At 40.3% G+C, this 26,776-nt stretch overlaps 2 protein-coding genes across 2 annotated transcripts; both read right to left on the reverse strand.

Annotated features, from left to right (window-relative positions):
• Positions 1–8,379: 8,379 nt before the first annotated feature.
• On the reverse strand, positions 8,380–9,312 carry LOC105094481 (olfactory receptor 8B4). The gene has a single exon (XM_010986520.3). The coding sequence runs from the start codon at positions 9,307–9,309 to the stop codon at positions 8,380–8,382; it is 930 nt and encodes a 309-aa protein (XP_010984822.3). The 5' UTR covers positions 9,310–9,312.
• A 5,501-nt stretch (positions 9,313–14,813) lies between these two features.
• LOC105094480 (olfactory receptor 8B8) lies at positions 14,814–15,830 on the reverse strand. The gene has a single exon (XM_010986519.3). It carries the CDS (start codon positions 15,819–15,821, stop codon positions 14,889–14,891), a length of 933 nt encoding a protein of 310 aa, XP_010984821.1. The 5' UTR covers positions 15,822–15,830; the 3' UTR covers positions 14,814–14,888.
• Positions 15,831–26,776: the final 10,946 nt, after the last annotated feature.

Consider the following 26,776-nt stretch of genomic DNA (forward strand, 5'->3'; position numbering starts at 1 on the left):
CAGCCCCCCACCGGACTGTTCTCCCAGAAGGCAGCCAGTCCTGTTAGTTACTACCAGTGCTGTTAGTGACATTTTATTCATATATAATAAAGTTCATATTTGTTATCCCACTGATTTTATACAAATGGTAGCATTCTATACGCGCTGATTTTTTAACTTGCTTTTCATCGTATATGTGCTAGTTCTTGAGAAACAACTAGAGAATGAGTAAGACTTAGGAAAGTGTAGATTCAGAGGAGCAGTGAAGTCCCGGGTTGGCAGCTGTGCAGCTAGCCTGGAAGGGGCCCCCCTAGACTGGAACAGTGGTGCAAGAGAGTCTTTTCCACTTAATAATACATTTTGGAGATTATTTTATATTCATACATATAGATAATCTTAATTTTTAAGGCACCTACATGTTTTTGTACAAATGTTCAAAAATTCATATGATCTCTTTTTGAAAAACCATAACTAGGTTAATCCCAGTCTTTGTTATTTCCAAAAAAAAGTTACAATTAATAAACCAATACATAAATTATTAGAGTGCATTTATTAAGCCTATGGATATGTGTGTATGTAAATTTGATGAACATTCTCCAGTTGCCCTCATAGAACCTATTTCTTTGATTCACTTACGTTTAAATTGCCTCTCGGTCCAAATCTGCCCTTCTGTACTTTTCTTCATGATATCGGGACTAAGCCTTCGGAGATTACATTTCTCCTTTGCCAGCTGGCTTATTGTTCAGTTCCACCAACGTTTAATGCTGCTGCCAGAGATGAAAAGCATCTTAAAAATATGAAAACAAGTTGAAACAAGTTATAGGATAATGACCTGAACTTTCTTGGCATCCATTTAATCATATCCAAGGGAAAAACAGCAAGTGTTCCACTCCCAAATGTCATATTTGAAATTATGTAAATAAACCAGTTACCAGACTTGAAAATATAAATTCACTCTTTCAATAAGTATGAAAAAAAAATGTGTGGGCATGTACCTTTGAGGGATAATCTGCCATTCAGTCTCATATTAATGAGATTCAATGTCGAGCTTCCTACTACAGAATTCATATAGGAGAGAAAACCCTTTCCCCAAGCACATTGACCTGGGGCCAAAACAAGCAGTTCTCCAATGAAGACATACAAATGGCCAATAAGCACATGAAAAAATGCTCAGTATCGCTAATTATCAGAGAAATGCAAATCAAAACTACAATGAGGTGTCCCCTCCCACCAGTCAGAATGGCCATCATTCAAAAGTCCACAAATATTTCTGAACAGTAGGTGCAGCACCTGGGATATAATACAGAACAAAACAGAGTTCCCTACATTCATGGAACTCACACTATGGCAAGGAATTTTAGTTATGACTTAGTGGGGAAATATGCTATTTTCCTAATTTTTGTGATTGAGTATCAGACAGAAGGCAGTCAAAAATATGATTAAGAAAAATCAACCCATGAAGGGAATAATTTGTACAGCTGTACATTTGGGTTCACTCAGAGGAAAATGGTCCTTTTTCATTTCTGATTAATATTGCTCCTTTTTAATGGGGTTACGGTATAGCTCAAATGGTAGAGCACATGCTTAGCATGCATTAGGTCCTGGGCTGAATCCGCAGTACCTCCTCCAAATATAAATAAATAAGTAAACCTAATTACCTTCCCCTCATATATATATATATATATATGTGTGTATATATACACACACACACACATATACATATCTCTCTCCTTTTTAAAGGAGAGAATTTTTTTTTGTATCAATCTTTCCCAAATGTCATCAGAATTACAATTGTAATTAACAAAGTTAAAGCACCAAATAATTCATTTCGTTATGAAAGCTAATGATAATAATGGGATTTACTCTGTCTCACAGTCTCCTAGAACCATAGAAGAGGAAGAGTAAACTCTTAGCTAAGATCACCAAGAAAGCCTGCCTGGAAGATTCTGATCTTCACCTGTTTCTGAAACTTTCTCTTCTAAGTAGGATAGATAGAGTTGAGGGTTAAGACCAAAACCCAGTAATGTTAATCTAATTTAGTTGGCTAAAAGAACACAGATTTGGGGAGAATCTTCAGGATCTAGAGCTTGGCATAAAACTTGACATCAAAAGCACAATCATAAAAGGGAAAATTTATAAATTTAGGTTCACTCAAAATTAAATATTTTGGCTCTGTCAAATACCCTGTTAAAAGGATAAAGACAGATAGGGAGAAAATAATTTCAAGCATATATCTGACAAAGGACTAGTATCAAGAATATATAAAGAACTCTCAAAACTTTTTTCTTTTTTCTTAAGTAATAAAAATTTATTAAGAATTCCCAGGGTGGTAGGAGGAACCAACATCAGAAAATCACTGAGAAATCACACACTGTCCCAACACAGGGAGGAAAGTCATTCCCCTGAAAATGGTCAGTCTTTGTAGAATATATAAAGAACTTTCAAAACTTAAAAGCAAAATTAAGTAACAATTAGAAAATGATAAAAAGACATGAATAGATATTTCACGGAACAGGACATGCAGGTGGTAAATAAGCACTTGAAAAGATGTTCAACGTTACTAGGGAAACACAATTAAAACCACAAATAAATAACACTACGTATCTATCAGAAAGGCTAAAATAAAATATAGTGCCAGAACCAAATGCTGACAGTGATACAGAAAAGCTGTGGGGGAATATAAAATATTACAGTCACTCTGGAAAACTGTCTGTTTCTTATAAAATAGTAACCAGCAATTGCACCCTTGGGAATATATCCCAAGCCAAGGAAAACTTATTTTCACACAGAAACTTGTACATAAATGTTTATACCAACTCTATTTGTAATAGCCCCAAACTGGAAACAATCCAGGTATCCTTCAATAAATAAATAAACTGTGTTTATCTATCCACACCATGACATATTATTCAGAAATTTAAAAAGGGAATGGACTATTGATACAGGCAGCAATCTGGATGAATTTCAAGGGAATTATGCAGAATGAAAAGAGCCGATCCCAAAATATTATGTACTGTACTGTTCCATTTATATAATCTTATATAATATGAATTAAATGAAAGAATAATCGAGATAGAGAACAGATTAGTGGTTTAAAGATTAGAGTTTAAGTCTGGGAATTAAGTTTAAGGAGGGAGATAGACAACACAAGTTAAGGATGGCGCAGGGCATCTTAGTGGTGATGAAACTGTCGTGCATAATGACTTTGTTGTTGAATACACACACCTACATATGTGACAAAATGATATAGCACTAAACACACACACAATACATAAAGGAGTAAAAGTTAAAAAATCTGAATAAGATCAATAATTGTATCAGTGTCAACATCCTGGTTGTGATAATATGCTGTAGTCTTAAGATGTTACCATTGGGGGAAATTGAATAAAGGATTCATGGGATTTCTCTGCATTAGTTTTAAAACTGCATGTGAACCAACTACTTTAAAAAGTTTAATTTAAAAAAGATAAAGGATATAGGCTTTTATCTCAGAAACAGAAATTGAAGAATTGAAGGGAATTTTAAAATTATATTCTCCTTGAAACAGAAATCTTAAACTATTGCCAATTTGGATTGATTTTATTATTATCTCAAATTTAACTTGAGATGAATAGTATCAGTGTAATCAATGTTGTGTGTACTAGGACAGCTTCCTTAAGCCTTGATGTGTTCTTAATACATATTGTTATGGGGCATCCTGTGTGCACGTTGCTGCTATGACAATAAATTTCCTCAACACACCAAGGGATTTCCAAGGTTCAGAATGGGCCCACTAGAAGTGTGTGTGTGTTAAATGCTTGTTTTGTCTCACCTCAGTACAGATTGGTGAAAATAAAGTTACACTCAAGCAACTTAGGCTCAATATTCAGAACCAAAGAGTTGATCATATGTCCCTAACCCCTATGTGTTTGTCTAACTCATTCCCTTTGCGTGTATGAGGTCACCCACGCCAAACACAGCCAAAATCCACCTTTCTTCCCTGCCCCTTCCACTACGTCTGCCTCCAGATGACTTTTTAGTTATTCTGCATCTGAACTGTGGTTCCACACATTTCTCTTCTATTCTCTCCATTCCTAAAAACATCCACACTCTTCCTTTCCAGGGAAGACTTCTGCCAGCTTTGTAGCAATTATAACTTCATATAATCCTGAACACAGAGGAGAAAAAGGAAAACTTCAAAATACTGTTTCTGGGCTCCTTAAAGATTTAGGAACTCGCATCATCTCCATTATCTACATTTACATACGCGCGCGTGTGTGTGTAACACATATATATAAACATGGTATGGAAAATCACAATGATTCATGGTGTGTGAGTCACACAAGTGAATCACAGATTTTTGTTTTGTTTCTTACTTATTTTTATTGAAGTATAGTTGATTTACAATGTTGTGTTAGTTTCAAGTGTACAGCAAAGTGATTCAGTTATACATACATACTTTTTCAGATTCTTTTCCATTATAGGTTATTACAAGATATTGAATTTGGTTCCCTGTGCTAACTTGGACTTCTGTTGTTGTCTAGATTAAGCCTACAGTCTCATCTAAAACTCAATAAAAATTGTGTCACTTGCCAAAGCTAGTAAAATCAATAGTTATTGAACAGGAATTCAGGTAAGCCCAAAGAAGATTCATAATGTCTGATAAAGTAGTGGGCTTCATTAATTCATGGTGAGATGATCTGTTTTGTGTCCATATTTATTTGTTGGGATGGATGCTTCATGAGAACTAGGACCATATCTGTATAGTTCAGTGCCGCATCCCCAGTGCCACATGCAGGGCTTGCTACATCACAGATGCTCGTTTAATTGCTTCTTACATGGGTATGTGAAAAAGAAAAAAAGCAATGAAATTGGCCATCAACCAGAGCAGCAAATGTGTGCAGGAGGTGGGAAATGAAGGAAATGGAATTCTGTGTCAGGGGCTAGGAACAGAGCCTCAGAGAATGTGTCTGTACTCTGATAGACTGGTCTCAAAGCTCTGGCGAGAGGGCAGCAGGCATATCTGACCGGAACTCAGGGGCCAGCCGCTGCTCTCCGCCTCTGCAGAGCACAAATCCTGCAACTTTGGGGGAGGGGGAGGTCGCAGGAGAGAGTAGTGAGCTGCCAGTGAGACGGCTGCTTCCCGAGCACAAGGAGATCTTTCTGGAGAGTCCCAGAAATTCTTGAGGAAATTTCACAGGAGTTGAATTTCTGCATTAGTGAGTGGAAATACAAGCAGATAAAAACAATCTATTTTAATGAGTCATCAATAGTTTTAAAAATCTTATATTTAGAGGTCATGTAGTAGTGCAACTGCCCTCATCCATGGTGAAATATTTTTTAAAACCTTTCTGGCAAATGATCTTTCAGCTTTTTCCCAAATACTTGTAGTCATGATCATTTGGAGGAAGGGCCATCTCAGATTACAGATATCATGAATCTGACAAAAATCCCAGACTCCATAAAATGGGCATAAATCACCTGTAAAACCCGCAAACTCTTTAAAATGTTGCCAAGAAGTAAAACAATCATTTCTTTTTTTTTTTACATTTTTAATTGATTTATAATCATTTTACAATGTTATGTCAAATTCGAGTGTAGAGCACAATTTTCAGTTACACATGAACGTATATATATTCATTGTCACACTTTTTTCTCTGTGAGCTACCGATCATTTCTTTTATTTCACGCAGTATTAAGTTTCTATGAGGAGCAGGATTATAATTTAAAAATTTGTGACACACTTCTTGCCCTCTGGAAATAAATCAATTTTGAGAGGAGACAAATCATCCAATCACATTGATATTAGAGGACCAGTATGTATACAGTTTTGAAATACCTATATTTGTTTTACAAAAGTTGTGTAAATTTTCATTTAAATAGTTATAAATTTCTTAATGTGATTATATATATATAAAAAAAAGCCAGGTCCATACAAGAATGGAGGCATAACTCACAAGAGAAACTTTCGAACACTGAAACAAGTAGTTCATTTTAGCAGCCACCAGGTTGTGCTGGTGACTCAGTGAAGTTGTTTTTTTTTAAAAAAATTATATTTCTCTTAAAATTTATATTTTGCATCTTTCTTAGGCCCCTACGTGTATAACCATGGATTTTATATAACTCCTTATGTAAAATATTCACTCCATTATTAAAACACCTAAACTTAAAAAAAGAGAGAGTTTTTGTCATTTCGGATATTCCCTGACAAAGGAATCTGAGCCAGCGTCTCGTTAAGTCATACGTATGCTTTCACCTCTACTCACCCCAGTGCCAATACGGGATGAATGTAAAGAAAGTTATTTTGGGGCGTTAATGCATTTATTTAATAGTTACCCCTTTCTACTCACATCCTTATGGTTCTGATTTATTCCTTATTTTCATTCATTTATACAAATGATAATTCTTCCCTTTATGCACATCAAATTATATTTGTTCTTATTCTTTCTTATTCTCAACTCTTCCTAATATCCCCAGATCCCCACATGCCTGGACCTAGACCTCTGGAGGGCAAGCTTCAGCTAAGTCCAGAGGACTGACCAGCAGTGTTTCAGAATGGCACTGACGCAATTCCAATAAGTGAGTTAATATGTGCAAGGTACCAAACAGAGTGTCCAGCCACAGCCCGTATGCTCATTAAAGGTTAAGTATCATTGTCATCATAATCTAGATATAACCCAGGTATCAGATTTTTCTACCTTCAGAGATAGCCTCCCTTTAGCATTTTTGGAGAAGATAGGCTTTATTTCACGTCTCCTCCTTAGTCAGTTCCACGCTACAGGTGGCTTCTCTCTGCTGTTCTCAGCTCCATCGCAGGATGTCTTGTTTCTGGCCGTGACCTGGAACACTTGAACTACCTTTCTTCTCGGTATGATGCGGCCACTTCTGTGATGCTATGACTTCTGCCTCTGAGTATCAGCAGAGAGGTTAATTTGAGGAAGGTCTTGCTTCTCTTTGTTTCCTTGTCTCTCATACCAATACACACTGTGCAACTATCCAATTTGATAGATGAGTTGGAAAAATATAAGAAAAAGGAAATATCAAGCCTGAGTACTTGGTGTGACTCTCCCCATATCCAAAAGAAGAGTACCAGATGCTTTCACACGTGGTCTCCTCATGGACATCCCAAGTTCTGTCCTCTACACAGAGGGTGCCCCATTCTTCCGACCACACCATGAGGCCCCATCCGCCCATCTTTCCATATGGGCTGGTTTGGCCCTACGTCCACCTTCTGCTACACTCAGGGAAGTTCATGAGGGTGTACTCCTCACAATCTGGGCTATTTTAGAATAGCAGAATTTTCCACAGGTTAGTACAGACCAGTCTTTGATACTCAAAACTGGGATCCCTTCCAAGTCTTCCTACAAGTGAATAGTGTAATATGACTCCTCTTTTTTCCTAATTCTCTAATGGTTAACTGTAGTATACACACACACACACACACACACACACACACACACACACACACACACACACACACACACACGTTCTCAGAGACAGTAAAATCTGAATCTACTGTAAAGAATAAGAATTGTCCTGGGGTTGGGGGTGGGTTTAGCTCAGTGGTAGAGCATATGCTTAGCATGCATAAGGTCCTGGGTTCAATCCCCAGTACCTCCATTAAAAACAAAGTAGTTAGAAAAAAAATTGTCCTAAATGCCTATGAATATGCACAGTGTCTCCAGGGCAGAATAGGGGTGGCCATTAACATAGTCATGTGAATCCATGGAATTTCTCCTTTGTTCTTTTGCTTTCAGCCTTGGAACCCAGAGCCCAAGAATCTGGCCCAATTATAAGACGACCTAACCCATGGTTACCAATCCAAGGCCTAAGAGTTTTGAAACTTGGAAAGAGATTTTAGTTTGATTTATCTTTACATTTCAACAGGCCGTGTAAAGAACCCTTGGGTGGGGCCTTCTGTTGTGTGTACGTGGGTGTATATGAAAGAGATGATTTACAGTCTTCCTGGACAAGCAACCTCCCTAGGGGTTGGGAGACTATCTTACCTATGGCCCAAGGTGTATCTACCTTTTATCTTTGGTAAGGATGCTTCCGTAACTGAAGGAAAAAAAAATCACTCTCCTGGACCTTCATACTACCACTTGCCCTGTCTCCTAGCTGGAAAAGTTGCTTGGATAAACCCATTTAGCTCACAAAGAAAAGGATGGAAGGCATAGAGCCTTGAACTCTTGGACCTAGTATAGAGTCCAGTAAACAATAGGCACTTAATAGATGCTAAATTGCATGCAATGAGCCAATTTAAGTAGTATAAACCTCAGAAAGAGTGTAAGTAAGAGATTTGCAATTTTTAAATAGGGAGAAGATGCTACTTAAGAAAAAAGATTAAAATTCCTCCAGCTGTAGATAAAAAGATACTTGAAAACGATGCTCACCAGTAAGTAAGTGATACAAACAGAACTATCAAAAGAGCACTCTGTTCAGAGTCTTCCCCAGTGCAAGTTTAACATCCTTATTCCTCAAACTGTAGATCAAAGGGTTAAGCATGGGAACCACGTTGGTATAGAAGACTGAGGCAAATTTACCCTGGTCCTTAGCTCCAGGAAAAGAGGTTGTTAGATAGGTGAATGCCCCTGACCCAAAAAACAAAGCCACAGCAACTATGTGGGAGCCACACGTGCTGAAGGCTTTGGACCTACCATGAGCAGAAGGAATGTGGAGGATATTGGAGAGAATTAAAGCGTAAGAGATTAAGATGCCAATACTGGATATTGTGATGACCGCTCCAACAACAGCAGAAAACACCAGCTTATTGACATGGGTGCTTGTGCAGGAGAGCTGCAGGAGGGGGAGGACTTCACACAGATAGTGGTCGATGATGTTGGAATCACAGAAGGTCAGTCTCAGCATGCTTCCAGCATGGGCCATGGCCCCAGCAAACCCCACCACATACGAACCAAACGTCAGCAGAGAGCACACCCGAGGGGACATGGTGACGGTGTAGAGCAGCGGGTTGCAGATGGCCACATAGCGATCATAGGCCATCGACACCAACACGTAGCACTCAGAATTCACAAAGAAACAGAAGAAAAATAATTGAGCCATGCATCCCACGTAAGAGATGATATTTTCTGACACAAAACCATTTAGCATTTTGGGGGTAAACACGCAGGAATAACAGAGATCTATGAAAGACAAGTTGAAGAGGAAAAAGTACATTGGAGTATGAAGGCTGGAATTCAGCCTGATTAAGGTGATCAAGCCCAAGTTGCCCACCACAGTAAACACATAGATCCCTGAGAACAGGAGGAAGAGGGGGAGCCGGAGCTCTGACTGTTCTGATAATCCCACAAGGATAAACTCAGTCACTGAGGAGCTGTTTCTTAGAGGCATTCTCTTCTGGGGAGCTGCTGTGGGAACAAGGGATGAAATACATGAATTGGTTATAGGCACAAGCATAGCTGATGGAAAAAAGGTCTAGAAGATGAGCCAGTGCTTGGATGCCCTCCTTTTTGCCTTTTTCCTCTCATCTGCCTCCTCCCCCCAAGCTACTGACAATGTGTCTATGACTATCTCTTAGCTCCCCTGGGCTGATCGTGACTCCAAGCTAGAGTCTGTTAGTATGGGCAGCAAGAATTCTGTCCCCACTTGGGAGGTGAGGAGATGGAGCACCTGAATTGGCTGCCCAGCGACTTTCAGAAAGACATTCTAAGGGCCAGGAGTCCAACCCGAGACCGCTGACTCAGGCTCTGAGAGACAGGAGGTCTCCTGTCCACCACTGTCTCCATTCATTCTGCCTCTCTGTCCCAACCAGATACAGGGCTCCTGCCCTGGAGAGAAAGCCATGAGTGTCCCTTCTGTCTGCACGTCCTACCTTCCTCCTCTGAGTCCATTCACTACATTTCACACCGGTGTCTGTGTTAAGAGTAGGGCAGGGATCAATACGTACGAGACCCCTTGGTTGTGAATTAAAAATAAAACTATGAGGGAAGATGGCAGTCAGACATTCACCTTCCTCTTCCCTGGCCCCCCACAGTCTTAGGTCTTATGCAATCTCTTTTTCCATTAGCCCAAAGGAGAAAGTGGCATAAGGCAGGCAGTCTTAAGTTTTAACTCTTCCGATTCCCTTGCTGCTGAGAATTAGAGCTTTTACAGACCTCAGTCTCCAAGGTGCTCTAGGAATAGACCGAGATTTCTGTTTGTAGATTTTCCCAGATGGCATACATCAACTTCAGGAGAAAAAAAATAGCAACCCTCATTTTCATCAGAACCCCAGCTGGCATGTCGTGAAGAACTTTATGCTACTTGATGAACTCAGGGATCTGATTAGATACAGTTTTAATCCTCTGGGAATTTCTCAGAGATTTGTCCCTATAGGGAAGAAATTGCACTGTCTTTGTTTACAGCCTGAATGATGATGTTTACCTGGCATCTTGGGACTCGGGTGTTGTACTCAAACTTCTCCTCAACTCGAAGGATTTCATGCTATTTAGTGCTGAATTGGGGAGGGGGAGAGGCTCATTTTTCCTCTCTTTCATTAACTTTTGGCACTTACACGTGACTTTAAGGGAGGATGGTCCCAAACTTATTTTACCCCTATTTCCAAATTGTCAAAGGGAGTTTTGAGACTGGGACAAAAAAAAAAAAAGTTAGGTCAGACTTGTAGGTGATATGGAAAGCACCTCAGACAAAATGTTTCTAGCACCATAAACTGCTCAGAACAGTGGAGATGCCACACCACCACCACCACAAGCACCACCCACCCTCATCTCTGCTGAGGGCTATAGACAGGCTCTTACTATATATGAGGAGATTAAAATATCACATCACACATGCAAAGAAGCACACACACACACACACACCCCTGCACAAAGTTATTCCACGGATGTGTGCCGGCTAAGGTATTAACAGGAGCTGTACCTACAGGTTTTAATCCCATCATCGTTCAGATAACAAAATTTTTCACCATGTGATCTGCAACATGAATATTCTAAGAAACATTCAAAGGTATGTGAGCAACTACATTTGTAAATTTCCACTGAAGCTGCCTAAAATAACCCCAGATTGCCTGGAATAGACTTGATTTACATCCATTATCCCTGTATAATTATTAATACTAAACCCTCTCACTCTCAAAAGTGTCTGGATTTGGATAACAAATTATATGGTCACCCTACTAAAAAGAGCATAAGGAGCTGTTTAGGTCCTCTGGCCCCTGCTGTCTGCTAAACCCACTGACTTCTGTCCACTTTCTGACTACAGGAGTCTCTCTCTGTCTTTCACCTCGTTGCCCTAAGAGTTCTCCTTCACTGAACCTACTCCTCCTGGCCAACCAGTACTATTTCTTCAGTAGATTTTGGCTTCAAAAATAGAAGGGGTATTAACTGCAAGGTGCTTCTGATTTATACCTAGCCAAAACACCTAAAGCAAATAAATACAAGCCAAAGCTACCTGTCTGAAGTGAAAGGAGAATGAAGGGAGAGGAATTACGTAAGAACAAGGAATAAACACCAGTATAATTATACATTGTAATCATTGATACAATGGTATAACATTGTTATATGTTGCTGTATATGGTACAATAAAGTCTTGGGGCTTTTTTTTCTCCCACTCCGTGCCTAGTTCTTCCTTTCATGTGGTTTCGCTGGTCGCTGATGGGAGGGAACCCGGGGAAACTGTTGTGTGAACAGGTATAAGGTGGTGAGAAGGAGACCAGAGGCAACACTTAAGAGTCATCGGCGTTGGGACACAAAACACTGGCCCATTCACAGAAAGCATGTCTCGCTTGAACACAGACAGGTATACAAAGAGCAAACATATAAACAAGTACGTTACAGACATGGATATTCTCCCATTAAATACCTGTTTGCAGCATTACATTAAATACAGCTCATTTCATCTAGCATTTATATCTTCGTTTCAAAGACCGTTTGTCTCTACGTAGAACCAGTTCTGGGGCAGGGAAAGTACGGAATGAGCCTGATTGTTTTGGCAGAAAGTAATAAAGTGCTCCATATCTAAGGGAGATAGACTAAAAGGACATAAGAACTAGTGTGAAGAGGGTCACACTAGACAAATCAGGGACAAATTGAGGATCAAAGTAAATAATGACAATAATGAATCATAGCTCAGATAAAATTGGAATGCATGAGTCCACAATGATACACATGCATGAATGAATGAATAAATAAATACAGGAGGAAAAAGAGGCTCTTCCTGACAGAATGAAAACTAAATAACAAGGGTTAATGGAGTTAGAAAATCTCCATTTTACATCCATCAGAGTAATAATTGATTCAGGCAAGAATCATCAAATGGATGCGAAAACTAAGATTGAAAAGGAATGTGACATTTCATAGTCTCATGTCTCCCCACATGTAATTACTTTTAATTACAAAGCAAAAAGTAGTAATCTTCTCCAATAAATTACTAAGGAACTTGCAAAGTTCCAAAAACTCTGCATTATCAAATGTCCCAGAAACAACTGTGAGAGGATGTAGAATGAATACCATTTGTGAGAGTAAAGAAAAAGGAAGCTTTCCTTCGAGGAAGCAGTTTTGTGCCCTGCAAAGTCAGCAAAGAAGAATCAGGCTGTGGTCTTGGTGACTTTTTCCTAAGTATATTTCTCTTTTGAACTCAATCATTCGACCTTATGTTTCCATTACTCTGGGGAAAATGGGAGCTTCATACATGAATGATTCATTTTTCATCGTACAAATTTTTCTTCAGTGTTGCCTCTGGGATGTTGGTTACAATGGGGAGTATGAAATGAATGCCCAGTTGTTGGTATTTTATAAAGTTTCCCTCAAAACCTTATGTTCAATTGGATAGTGATTTAGAGTTTGCTGAAGTTAACCATTTTATGTAACACTATGCATTTTACCGTCAAAAGGAATGGAAGGTGGGAGGTTACAAATCTTAGACAGGGTCCGGTTTCTGCTGCAGACACCTGGCAGCGTGTGCTTAAAACTGAGAATCAGGAATGAACATCGGAAAAATATCATCAAGGCATCAGCAATGGGGTATTAGAAATGAACACGTGTTTATCTGTAATGTGTTGCCGGAAGAGCGAGAACAGGGGAGCCCCTTTAGCTAGTTAGCTGCTAAAACTGCTGGATGCATCCAAGACACATTTGTTAAACCCCAACTCTGCGTGTGCTCGGTGTGGGGGACATATCAGAACGGACCTCAGGGACTCTGCTCACATAAAACTTACAATCTAATTTGTGCTGGGGGCGGATACAGAAGAGTAGGTGGGCAAGGACCCTAACATGGTGACTAGCACTTGACAGGTGAAGTGCAACATGCCATGAGAACACGGAGCAGGGGTCCTGTAACTCACAGAGGGGTCGGAGGAAGATATTCCAGAAGGGCACCTCGCAGCAGATTATCACAGGAGTAAAGGCTCCAAAGACCTTCCCTTCCTAGGATGAAAAAGCTTACCAGCAGTATGATTAAGCCAAGAAAGCTGTTTAAAAAAAAAGAAAAGAAGTATATAAGGAAGGAAAAGAAGGAAGGAGAAGACATTTTCAATTTTCTTCCCTCTTTACTTTTCTTTACCCATCCAGATACCACAAGTAGTTTATGAAATGAAGAAAAACAAAGATAAAAGAGGAGGAGACAGTAATACAAACACCACTACCACCAAAATTAAAGGTAATAAGTTTTCATGAGTGCCACCCTTACCAGTGCAGAATCTGGCCAAAATAGACAGTTCAGATATGTTTATGCTGGTGGTGAGAGCGCAAGTTGGGATAAACTTTCAGGAAGGGATTTTGCAATACAATTCGAGGATTTTGTATAATTCAGTAATTCCCCATCTAGGAATATAATTGGGGGTGGGGTGGGGGCACTCAAAGATTTATTGAATGTGTGTTAATGAAGCACTATTTATAATTTGGAAAAATTAAACTAATTACAGTAGTAGAAAACTGCTCATTAGATATAATACAGCCCTATGGTAGAATTTTACAAAATCATGAAAATCAAGTTGAAAATAAAATCTAACTTGTGGAGTAAGTTACAAAGGGCAGAAAGGTGATCTGGAGAAGCAGAGAACACCCCACATGGCCTCTGTCTGGGTACTGTAACAGTCTGTGGCCATTTCCTCTGTGACTGGCCGCCCTGTTGTGCTAACCTGATTACTGGCTTATAACACAAGGTTTTCTATGGTTCTGAAACAGTCTCCAGACCCTTAACTGACTACCCTGAGCTACAGACTTCTCACTCTCGCTTTAAAAGCACGATTAGAAAACAAAGAAATGATTATGTGTGAAGTAATTCCCCAATCCTGTCCTTTGTAGCCTAGACATGTTCTATGAGGTCTTCCAGCCAGCATCACCAAATCCCATAAAGGCCAAGTCCCCAAATCCCCACGCCGCTGTCTCAGGAGGGACCATGCTTGCTGCTCTCTGGGTCCTAGCACACTTCCTCCACACTCTGCAAAATTCTTCAAGAATTTATCTGGTCATTTAGCCAAGACCATCTCAACAAAATGTTATACCTCCTACCTTCATGCAAAAATGCGATATTTAAAATTAGCCCTTGAAAAGTTGCCTGAGATTTCTGTAGACAGAACCAGATTTTGGTGTCCTAGACCAGCTCACATTTGAAATGAAATCTTCCAGGGCTGAGGGAGGAAGAAAGTGAGCCATAATGGAAAGAAATCAGTGTTAGAGATGAAGAGCTTGGGTTCTAGTCACGGTTTTGCTGCTGAGTACCTGTGTGACCTGGGGGAAGGCATGTAAGCCTGGATCTAGTCTCAGAAACAGGAGAGAACTTAACTAGCTCATCCTTAAGGCCCACTAAATGTGAGTATCCTGTCGTTTTAAGAATCTTCTTAAATCAAAGGACTTTTAAGATGGGAAAGACAAACTTGTTTGAGAAAGAGTTCAGATTTCTTCTGTGTGACCAATGGAAGCTGAATCATCTATGGAAGGAAAAAAGTCCCTTTCCGAAGTATTGCTCGTTTCTCAGGAGAGTGATTTTCTGCTTAAAGTTTTCTTCAGGGCAGCTTTGACATCCTTATTCCTCAGGCTGTAGATTAACGGGTTGAGCATGGGCACCACGATGGTATAGAACAAGGAGGACACTTTCCCCTGGTTCATGGGTAAAAGAGAAGGTGGTTTGAGGTACATGAACGCCCCCGACCCAAAGAAAAGAGAAACTGCGATTACGTGGGAACTGCAGGTGCTAAAGGCTTTGGACCTGCCTTCAGTGGAGCGAATACGGAGGATGCTGGAGAGGATGAGGGCGTAGGAAATGAAGATGGTAACTGTGGGCACGCCAATATCGATGCCCACAATGACAAAAACCACCAGCTCATTTACATACGTGCTGGTGCATGAGCGCTCAAGAAGGGGAAGGATGTCACACATGTAATGGTCAACCAGCCTGTTGGCACAGAAGGTCAGTCTCACCATGCATGCTGTGTGGGCCATGGCCCCAGCAAACCCCATCACGTACACACCCAACAAGAGAAGTAAGCAGGCCTGGGGAGAAATGGTGGCCGTGTACACCAGTGGGTTACAGATGGCGACATAGCGGTCATATGCCATCGCGGACAGGACAAAGGACTCAGAGATGACAAAGAAAAGAAAAAAGAAGAGCTGAGTCATACACCCTGCATAGGAGATGATATTCTTCTTTGAGACAAAACTCATCAGCATTTTGGGAGTGATGACAGTAGAATAGCAGAAATCTATGAAGGACAAATTATAGAGGAAAAAGTACATGGGGGTGTGCAGATTACAGTTGAGTCCAATCAGCGTTATCAAGCCCAGGTTCCCTGCCACGGTGACCATGTAGAAACCTAGAAACAGGAAGAAGAGGGGCATCTGGAGTTGCGGCTGGTTGGTTAAGCCTGCGAGGATGAACTCTGTCACGGAAGAATTCTCAGGCATCATTGTCACTTAAGGAATTCTGTGGAAACAAGGGGAAACAGTCACTTAGAAGGAGAGAGAGAGAGAGAGACCACGCTGCCCTCCCTGTCACCTCCTTGTTCTTTAGAACTAGATCCACACAGAGATATTTTTGACTTCAGCAGAAAGGCCTTTCTGGAAGCCTGTGGGTCTATTCCCATGACCCCCTAGTCACTCGGCCTCTGGACCTCCATCAGGAGGACCCATCTGCCTCCGAGATGAGGGCAGGTTCTGCTGGGAAGAAGAGACCCAAGGATGAGCTGACGAATCTGGATCTTTACTTTGGTCCATTTATTGTGCCCTTCTACCTCCAGTGTCTGCTCAGGTTTACAATAACTGCGGTCAGTCTCTGGGGAGAGTCCTCTGAGTGGATGGAGCCAGCCCAGCTGTGCCAGACTGGTGGACTCAGACAGACCAGAAAAGTGAGGTGGCCCTTCCCAGAGCCTCTGTGACTTGAGGTTGGGGGGTTAGGCAAAAAGTTCAGCCCAGATACAGTCACTCACCTCCTTCAGCCTGAAGCTTCAGCCGTGTCCCTTTTGGTTCAACTCTTAGCAGACAGACAGACAGATGGCTGCGGTGCTAACACAGATGAAGGAACTAAGAGGACACCCCTTCCCTTAGTCCGTGTTCTGGTTGGGGGATCAGAGCTTGGACAGCCTTAGAATTCTTTCTGAACTAAAAGACGAGACGTCTGATTGAGGCTTCGCCCCAAGGCTTTTTCCCAGCTTGCAGAAGGGAGACGGCATCTTTGTCTGTAATCAGTGCCAGGCAGTGACAAGAGACTGAGCAGTTTTATTCTGGGTTTAGAGATCTGGGGACCTGATTAGAGGTAGAAAAAGCCAGAGGTTCCCCTGGGACCGCAGCCCTAAAAATTAACTTAAAAAAACGGAACTTTTGCTTATACCCTTGGTAATATTTGAGTACAATTTTAGAAACATTTGTTCAGTTAATGTCTCCTCAGTAAAATGCAAAAATAATCATTTACCACTTACTGAACACTCATCATATATGTACACCCCATGCTCTTTCTGTCCCAGCACTAGTATGTGGACCCCAGCATGCCAGCATCCAAAGCATTTTACATATAATACTTTGTTTTAATTCTCCCCCAAATCCTATGAACTAGGTTTTATCACTTCCATGTTAGAGATGAAGTATTTTACGAGATTACGAAGGTAATTTGTAACAAAGGTTAAATCACAAAGGTCATATAAAATCTAGGTCTAACTCCAAATCTGGTTTTCTTAACAATTGAATTTACTATCTCCCTGTGGGAGATAATGCGGTGTACAAACTCTCACCCTCGAGGCTCTGACATTCTACTGGAAAAGAGAAGATAGAACGTATCTAACTAAATATGCAAAAAATGTGATAAGATCCAGAAAAAAATGATTTATTAAAAATAAAACACCATGCAAGTTTAGAGGAGGGCATTCCACACACCACTTACATTTCAGTTTATCACAGAAATTGCACAATATCTGGCCCAGGAAAAACAAACCTTCCATCTTGGAATTTGAGCTTGACAGTAAAGAACAATCCCCATCAGTTAAGAAGTTCCCCCCTCCCAAATTGCTAAATTGTTGGAATTCGCCTTAATGTCCCCTGTCTCCATCCTCTCAGCTCTCTTTTGGGGTCCTGGTATCCTCAGACTGACCCTGATGGCTGATCCCTCTTCACTCCATTGAACCCACTATTTGTTTCCCTATTTTGCTTGCTTTGCTCTTTTCCCAACTTCCCCTCTGTCAAGACAAAAGTTATCCCTTTGTGTCCCAGTTTCTTAGAGCCTTCTTGAGCTTAGTGACAGCTTATTCACGCATTGGGGGCCTCACAGGTTTGAAGCAATACTAAAAATCATCTAATCCTATGGTTCACAAAACTAGATTTACAATTGAATTAGGTATGTATATGCTAATTTAAAAAGTACATACCCTGCTGGTCCAACCTACACATACAAATCAGAATCTCCAGGAGTGGGGCTTTACAATCTGTTTTTCTCTTCTAACTCTCCCCTGGTGATCTGGATATTTATCCAGGTTTGGGAATACACTAACATAATCCTCCTACCCTGTATCTTCCATACAAAACTAATCACAGAGCTGGTTGCTGGTAGATTATGGAATAAAACATGGGCCTCTAATCTCTGCCGTTGAAGAAGTTTTCCACCTTATCCAGAGGAAGCCCACCTGGTCTTTAGTTTAGCTGAAATGCAGAGTACAAGTAAAGGATGTAATTGGACACCAGATCTGGAACAGCACCCCAGGGTCATACTGGAGAGAGGCTTGACTGTCAGGACAGGAAATGTCTATGCGACGTGAGTCCGCGGAACATTCTGAACAGGAGAATGAATGACATGATCAGATGTGCTGAGAGAGGCCAATTAGTGTAATGAGCTGTTGGGTGTCAGTGACTTGGTGCCACAGACCCTCCAGGCACTGTTTCATCTTGTAATCCAGACAAGATGCCTTAACTCAAAACACAGCAATAAGATAAGGAACAAGGGAGGGACTCTCAGAATAAATCACAAGTAAATGGAGCAAGAGGCCTTTCTAAGTTTTTAGCTCATTGCAAACCAGATAATGTGGGCTTTGCCTTACAGCTGGGCTGTCCTCTACCCTCCACTCTCAACATTTTTACAGGACCCTGAGTTCAGGTGCCATCGGCAAGCTCTCTGTGTTAGACACATTGTATGCCGCATGTCACATTACTCAGGCTATGTTTTCAGCTGGCTGCGTGCAATTGTAGCCAAACAGCAGCTTCTCAGCTGCACCACTTACACACGCCCTGCTTTCTGCTGTAGGATGTCTCTGCCACCACATGTGGAATGTGTGTGGGAATCCGCTCAGCCATACTATTACATGTGCAAACCTGGAAGTGTAAAAGAGTCAACACACCCTGGGAGCCGGTGGATAAGTGCTCCCCTCTTCTGGGTCTCTAGTGATGCATTCTTCATAGCATCTCAAAAGGCCTGAGATTATTGATCCTAAATTTCCCATTAAAATTAACAGCCCAGTAACCCACCCTTGGGTTGGCTTTCTGTCTTTTCTTGTTTCACTCTTCCTTTTCCCTGAGATCATTTCCAAAAATAAGCTACCTGCACTCAGATCCTTGTCTCCAGCATGGCTTTTTGTGGAAACCCCAGATAAAGTACTCCTAAAGCAGAATTTGGAGCAGGTCTGACCAAAATGTTTGTTATTCCACCTGGGAGGAAGCAGCCTTCCCCAAAGCTGTTTGATCCCAGGTCAGGAAACCAAAAATGAATTGTGAAATTCATCAAGTACCTGAAATTCCATGTTGCAGAGAATTTTGAGTAAGTTCTATCAAAATGCCAAGAGGCCAGAAAAAGTAGGACCTCAAATCTCAGATCTGATGGGGATTAGCAAAAAAATCCTATCCTACCTTGTCCTAAGATCTACCGCAGCTCTCCTCACAACATGTCACTGTCTTTGTGAACATCCACATCCTTCCAGTGATTTGGAGGATGGGAACTAGGTCTATTCACTTTTATATCTTTAAACCAACTGTAGAACCTGGCTTGCAGACACTCACAAAATGTTTATTAATATCAAATTCTTAATCTCTTTGTCTATAAAATGGGGATAATGATAATAATTCACAGGGTTGTTGTGAGAGTTAAATCGTATAAGGGAAAAGCCTGGCAAAGAGGTGGACACATGGAAGAGCCTTGATAAATGTTACAGGAAATATACATAAGACGAATATAAAATGTGTATAATTTAGGGAGGGAATGAGGAAGAGAACAAGCTTGCTAAGAGGTGAGTGACCCTTTCAAGAGGCAAGAGAGAGGCTAATACAGGATGGAAGGAGATGGGAGCTGGTAGGAGCGAGAGGAGCTCTGAAATAATATTTTTTTCTTCAAAACTTGATGTCAGGCCCATCTCTCTGATTCAACTTAATCCGCAGACAGGCTCAAGGCCGTTGAATGTTTCACCTTGTCCCTACTTCCTGTCCAAAACCAATGCTCTATTTTTTCAGATAACCCAGACTCTACCACATGACGAAGGCCAAATTACGAAGTCGGGTGAGCTTTCCTTTACAGTCTCCAATCTCTCTGTACCCACTTCTGGTCTTGGTAAAAATCCCTCTTCCCCGAACCCTCATAGTCCTAAAGAGAAAGTCCTTTTCTTTACCTTCAATTTTGTGTCAAAACCAACTCTCAGAAAAGATTTCACAAATTCATCATCAGTCTTTCAAAGCTTGTTGGGGATCATAAACGTTTCACACCCTCTTCCAGGCCTTTTTTTTTTTTTTTTTAATGAAGACAAAATCTTTAACCAGAAAACACAAATCTCTAATGATGAACTTTCAGATGGTATTCAGTGGATGAGAGGGTACATTTTGGTTAGAATGGGGCAGTTGGAGTCATCATGGACTGGGTTTATAATGAGAACCTCGCTGGCAGCTGCCTGTTCTCCACTTGGCAAGCTGATTATAACCCCTATAAAGTCCTGGGTGTGTGTGTGTGGGGTGTGTGTGGGGTGTGTGTGTGTGTGTGTGTGTGTGTGTGTGTGTTGGGTGACATTTGCACATACTCAGTGCTTGCTAATGCTCCATTCCAGGGGGTATATTTTGATCACAGCTCAATAACAAGAGGCCTCAAGCATGAATCTTGCACTTAGAAATTTGCCACTGCCTTGGTGATTACAATAAATCCCCATCTTGGTCTCACCTCCACTATAGTCAACTCACAATTAAAGAAAATAAATCATTATTACAAACCGGAAATGAGCCCCACAGGAAAGGGGCTCCTTGGGGGCACAGAAAGCAAAGACCTAAGCTTCATTAAAAGTTGACTTTTCTCTAGGAGCCTTAGAGGATTCGTGTTTGGATGATAGAACAACCAAGAAAAGTTTCTCTGGATTTATGTCACTTCAGAGCCCGTTGCCATGGGAACTACGTTTCAAAAATCTTCTCAGCTGGGGCTTCACTAAAGTCATGTTCCCTGAAGAGCAGATGCAGCCCAAGCAGGAAGCAGTGTAGGAAGGACTATTCTTAACCGTATTCCTTTTGTTGCAGAACTGCCCTCTTTCCAAAACTTGAAGCTCTATATAGTGCTTCTTTATTTTATTTGTTTCTATTTTTTCTGTCTTTTTTTAAATTACGATCTATTTGTGTCATTCCATGTGTGACACATGAAAATGCAAATACAATATCTCTCATGCACATGCATTAACCCTCAGATTTCTGGTGGCACGAGGTTGGCCCCAAGTGCGGTGACCATCACTGCCCACCTCTGGAGGCCAAGCACAAGGCACAGTTTCATAAGAACAGGTAGGGAACCTGACCGTGGAGAAAGATGACAGCTGACAGATCTTCATTTGAAGTGGCCTCAGTCAGCTCCTAAGAGAACAAATGTCAGGAGTTACATACTTCTGCATGACGTTGGATCTCAATATACTTTTATTAAACATTTTCAACTCCTTAACATACAAATCTCTACATAAATGATATATGTATTTAACATAGAATCCTAGAATTAGAAGGGAACTTGGAGGTCTGTATTGGGGGTAATGAACATGTATCAGACACTTGTGTACCAAGCACTCTGCTAGTAGTTTTACATACATTATGTCATTTATAGAAAATGAATAATCTACCACATGCACAGATTTGACACGCTTAAAAATATCATCCAGTGGATTCAAGAATGCTAATAGTCGTCCTAATATTTCATATTTTTAAATGCTTACGGTGTGCCAACAACTATGCTAAGTGCTTCACACATATTAGAGTGGTTAATTTTTTAAAAAATCCTTTTAAGTAGGTACTATTTTTATCCTATTCAACACAAGAACACTTCCTTGACTCAAAAGGATCAAACTTGGTTATCTCTTAGTTAGGACAGCCTGGTCTCTTTAAGCCTCCAGGTGTTTGTAGTGATGGAAGAATTAACACGTTTGCGAGATTAATGATCGTGGGGGAAAGAATGGAGAGGAAAGATCCAGGATCAAAGATGACTAAGATTTCAATCCCAGGACGATGAAGAAGGAAGTAAAGGTGGCAAATGAAAAGCTAGAATTTAGACCTGACTGTCAAGTGCTGAAAGTACCTCTAAGAGGAATGGTCAGGAAAAGCTGTATGAGATGTGAGCCTGGAGGAGGTCATGGAGACATGCACTGGGAAATCACATAAACAGAGGTGACCACAGGAACCACGAGTCAGGGTTAAGAATAGAACTTTTCATTACAAAAGGAGGAGGAAGTCGTTAGTAAATGTGACAGAGAAGGTCACTGTGTTGGCTCTGAGCAGGCTTTGCAGTCAGATGACCTAGGTTCTGATCACATCCCTCACTGGCTGAGTAAGATCATAGTGTTTGCCCCTCAGGGACCCCATCTGTCAGCAGAGAGATTAAAACCTAATGTAAAATTGTTGTGAGGAGCAATTACCGTAATCGTTAATAAGTAATTTTGAATTAATGGAGTATCACAGGGTCCTTATTCTTCCATATCTCTTTTTATCCACTCAGTACAATTCTGCCCTTTACTTCTTTTTTTTCTATTGAAGAATAGTCAGTTTACAGTGTTGTATCAATTTCTGGTGGACAGCATAGTGTTTCAGTCATACATATACATATAAATACTCCTTTTCATATTCTTTTTCATTATCGGTTACTACAAGATATTGAATATAGTTCCCTGTGCTATACAGTATAAACTTGTCATTTATCTATTTTATGTATAGTAGTTAGTATCTGCAAATCTCAAAATCCCAATTTATCCCTTCTTATTCCCTTCCCCTGGCAATCATAAGTTTGTTTTCTAGGTCTGTGAGTCTGTTTCAGCTTTGTAAATAAGTTCATTTGTGTCTTTTGTTTAAGTTTCCACATATGAGATACCACAATATCATATGGTATTTTTCTTTCTCCTTCTGGCTTACTTCACTTAGAACGACGATCTCCAGGTCCATCCATGTTGCTGCAAATGGCATTTTATTCTTTTTTATGGCTGAGTAGTATTCCATTGTATAAATGTACCACAATTTCTTCATCTAGTCATCTGTCAGTGATGGACATTTAGGTTGTTTCCATGTCTTTCTGCCTTTTGCTTCTCATCCACTGTTTCAGGATTGAATTTCCCCAATCCCAACTATATCGTAAGTGACTGTAAGGCAAGATCATATGTTGAAGTACTGTTTCACTTACACAGCCAATATTGAACACAATGACAGATTCACCTATTGTTCATGAATACTTACTAAGTTCAGCAGAAAAGAGTGTAAATTTGGTTTAGTAAAAGTCCAGATTTAAAAATTGATAAGTTCAGGGATACATTAATTTTTTTCAAATACTAAAGGAATTTGTTAGACGTTTCCTATAAATAGCTACATGGTAAACCCATTTACAAAAGATAAATAATATAGATTTCACATAACTGGTTTTACTATATTTTGACTTTTTAAATATGCTAATGTTGACACTGAACAGACAGTTACATTACATGCTATGTACCTACTGGGTGTGAGCTCCAGGGTCAAGATATTTACAGAAAAGAAGGAAACCTCCCAATATTTTGAGGAATGGCAAAGGAAAGTTACTCAGTGACAGAAAGAGCTGCAAAGTCTTCCCAAGTCAGGAGCTGCCCAGAGCTCAGTTTCATCATAGCCCACAGTTTGGGGCTCTTAAAATAGGAATCCATTTTTAAGTGACATTTATCTCAGGAATATGTTTGCTATAAAAAGCAAGTCACACTAACACTAGCAATGTAAAATATATGATTTAAGGTGTGTTACGGGCACACCATGTTCCAAGATTGTGGCAGAGAGAGAAAATACAAGGACATAGCAAGGCCTTGTATTTAAAGGCAATGTGATGGAAGGGAGGTTATGCTAGGCATTAGTGGGGATGTCTCAATTGAGTTTTTAAAAAATCCTAAAAATGAAGATTCACTAAATTTTGTAGAAAGCAACAGACTTCTCTTGTTGGGCAGAGATGTCTCAGGAATCCTAATTGCAGGATGGTGAAGACGATGCTATTTTTTAACATCTCTACTGGTCAAGGGAAGCCACAAACCTCTGTAAAACGTTCTTGTACTTTTCAAAGCTTTCTCTAGGGAGCTTTCCTAAAGACTAGTTTTAATCAAGATGCAGCGTGATGTAGTTGAAGGAACCAAGTTTAGGAGTCTAAAGATCTAGCTGTGTGGCCTTGGGAAAGTAAAAATGTTTTCCACTCTGTGATTTCCTCTTCTGCTTCGTCTGCTTCCTGGGATTATCCACAGTACACCAGGTGTTTTGTTCCCTGCTCATCGTGAAGTGAAGGTTCTCAAATTTCCAGCCTCACCTCTCTTATCCCCTCATCCCAAACAATTTCCCAGAATAATTCCATCCACTCCTGTGGTTTAAATATCACCAAACGATGTGTTAACTATGCATTAATTGCTTTGAGTATTCAATTGCTGAAAAGTCTCTCAAGACTCAAACCTTTTATACTCAACAGAACAGCTTCATCACAGGTAAAGGATGCAGCAACAGCAGGAGAAGGGTATGCAATGAAAAGGAGTCCGGGTATGTCTGGCACCGGCTTCCTTGTCCTCCCAAAGTACACAGGTGCACTTTGTCCACCTGCGTACATGGGAAGCTTCTTGGTACCAAGAAGTCCCAAGTCTGCTTCTCTTTTAATGAACTGGTCTTGTAGGCATAGTCTACCTATGTTACCAGCCTGCAGTGTTGAAACCGCCCCTGGCTCTGCCAAACCAGATGCTATTATTATTATTATCATTATTGTTGAATTATTATAATCCAATTAGTATTACCAAACAATGTTGGCAGGCTGGTACATCCTGCCCTAAGACAGTTCAGGGACCCATGGTTACATAGCACTGTTTATCTTTAGTAAACATATTCCATAGCCTTGGCCAATGGTCAGTACCAGTATTTTTTTTTAAGCTCTGAAGATAAACATCCAGTCAGTCCATACTGGCTAAGATGAACCCAGGCTTTCTAGTATCAAGAGGATGAGATGCCCCCTGGTTCCCATAGGAGAAGGTAATTGGCTTATTTGAATACATTCTCAGGCTAACAGGGCACGGAAACTCTTGGATACTCAGGAGTAAGCAGGGGCTGTGCCTGGACCCCATGATAAGGAGGGGTTTGCCTGGGAGATCTCACCAGTGGGACTGGAGTGGGGAGGAGAACTCACGGTCAGACCATTCGAGGCCCTTCTGGTTCCCCTCAGATGTTGAGGCAGCACATAATGCTCGGCCTTATTTTGAGCCTTATACCACATGCACACATTCACAAAAAATCACGTGTTTGCCTTTATGTATTAATGCAAAGTTATGCATGTATGTGTGGGTATATACAGTCGTCCCTCCGTATCTGCTGAGGACTGGTTCCAGGACTCCCCCTACCCCGTGGTTGCCAAAACTCATGGAGCTCAAGTCCCGTATGTAAAATGGAGTATCATTTGCATAAAACCTACACACATCCTCCCGTATACTTTAAATCATCTCTAGATTACTTATGATACCTAATACAATGTAAATACTATGTAAATAGTTGTAAATACAATGTAAATGTTATGTAAATAGTTGCTGGCATGAGGCAAATTCAAGTGTCACTTTTTGGAACTTTCTAGAATTTTTTTCTTTTTGAATATTTTTTGATCGGTGGTTGGTTGAATCCACAGACGCAGAACTGGGGACTTCCCAGATGAAAAGAGAGAGTTGATTTCTGAAGTAAAGTAAATCAGCAAGCTCAACTAATGAAACAGGCTGGTTTTCACCTCTTAAGAGTGCTCATGAGAGTTGCAGCCCCAAACTCCTTAACTCTGGCTGCACAATGGAATCACCTTAAGCTCCTTATAAATTCTGATTCCCAAGCCCACTACCGACCAATTAGATGGGAAGTTTTGAGACGGGCATTGGCAGCAGTATTTTTTTTAAAAGCTCCTCGGGTGATTCCAAAGGCCAGCCAAGGTTGAGGATCACTGCTGCAGGCAGTAAAAGCTCCAAGTCTTGGGCCCCATTTCTTCTCAATGTCCTGATCTCAGAATCAAGAAGATCCTAGTTGGTTTGATCGAGGGAAGTTCCTATAATCAGTTGTCTCATTTCTGCTCAGTATCTTCTGGGTTATCCCTTCCAAAAATGCCTTTAATAATGGTAAAGAAAAATGTATCTCAAACCTGGAAAAATGCAGATAGATGATTGATTAATCATTTGATATCAGGCTAGAGCATTTTCCAAAATACTTATTTGACCATAATCTGATATTCTTGGAGAATATCACAGTGTGTTTAACTAACAAGTCACAACTGATAAAGGGGCAGGCATTTTTATAACCTTGTAAGGTGAGAGTTTTACATGAATTGATGTCATCATAATTTGCATAGTTCAGTAAAGAAGTTAACCCTAAAGGGAATATGATTTTATTACCCTGTAGGACATTAATCAGTCATATATCTAACATGGCAATCTTTCAGTATTTTTTTTCTAACTATCTGCATGTATGTATTTGATTTTATACATCCCTATATAAAATCGTGTGTGTGTGTGTGTGTAAGCTGTTCTTAAAACCAGCTTCTTTGTCTTCTTGTTGGTTGTCTCATTAATAAATAAAATAAAATTTTGACATGTGCTTATTACAAATAAATATTTAAATATTTGAATCGACCTTTTTCAAATTAATAGCAATAATATAGTTGTTTTTTCTTTGATGCTTAATATAAGCCAGACATTGTACTGAGTGTTTATGTACTTTATCTCATTTAACTCTTAACAAAACAGACTATTATACTAATTTTACAAATGAAGAAGTTGAAATTTACAGAAGTTTGTAATTTTCTAGAATTCATAGAAGTGAGAGACCCAGGAAGCTAATTCAAGTTGTCTTACTCTAGTAATGAAATTCTTAGCCAAAGAGAATCCATTTTCTCTGAGCGTGTAATCTCTTTGTACATCAGCCTAATCCTTTTGCATAAACATAAC

This window comes from Camelus dromedarius, chromosome 34 (assembly GCF_036321535.1).
Source record: "Camelus dromedarius isolate mCamDro1 chromosome 34, mCamDro1.pat, whole genome shotgun sequence".
Classification (NCBI taxonomy): domain Eukaryota; kingdom Metazoa; phylum Chordata; class Mammalia; order Artiodactyla; family Camelidae; genus Camelus; species Camelus dromedarius.

Excerpts from the sequence above, each read along its gene's own strand:
- LOC105094480 (XM_010986519.3), bottom strand. The coding sequence starts at position 15,821 with ATGATGCCTGAGAATTCTTCCGTGACAGAGTTCATCCTCGCAGGCTTA.
- LOC105094481 (XM_010986520.3), bottom strand. The coding sequence starts at position 9,309 with ATGCCTCTAAGAAACAGCTCCTCAGTGACTGAGTTTATCCTTGTGGGA.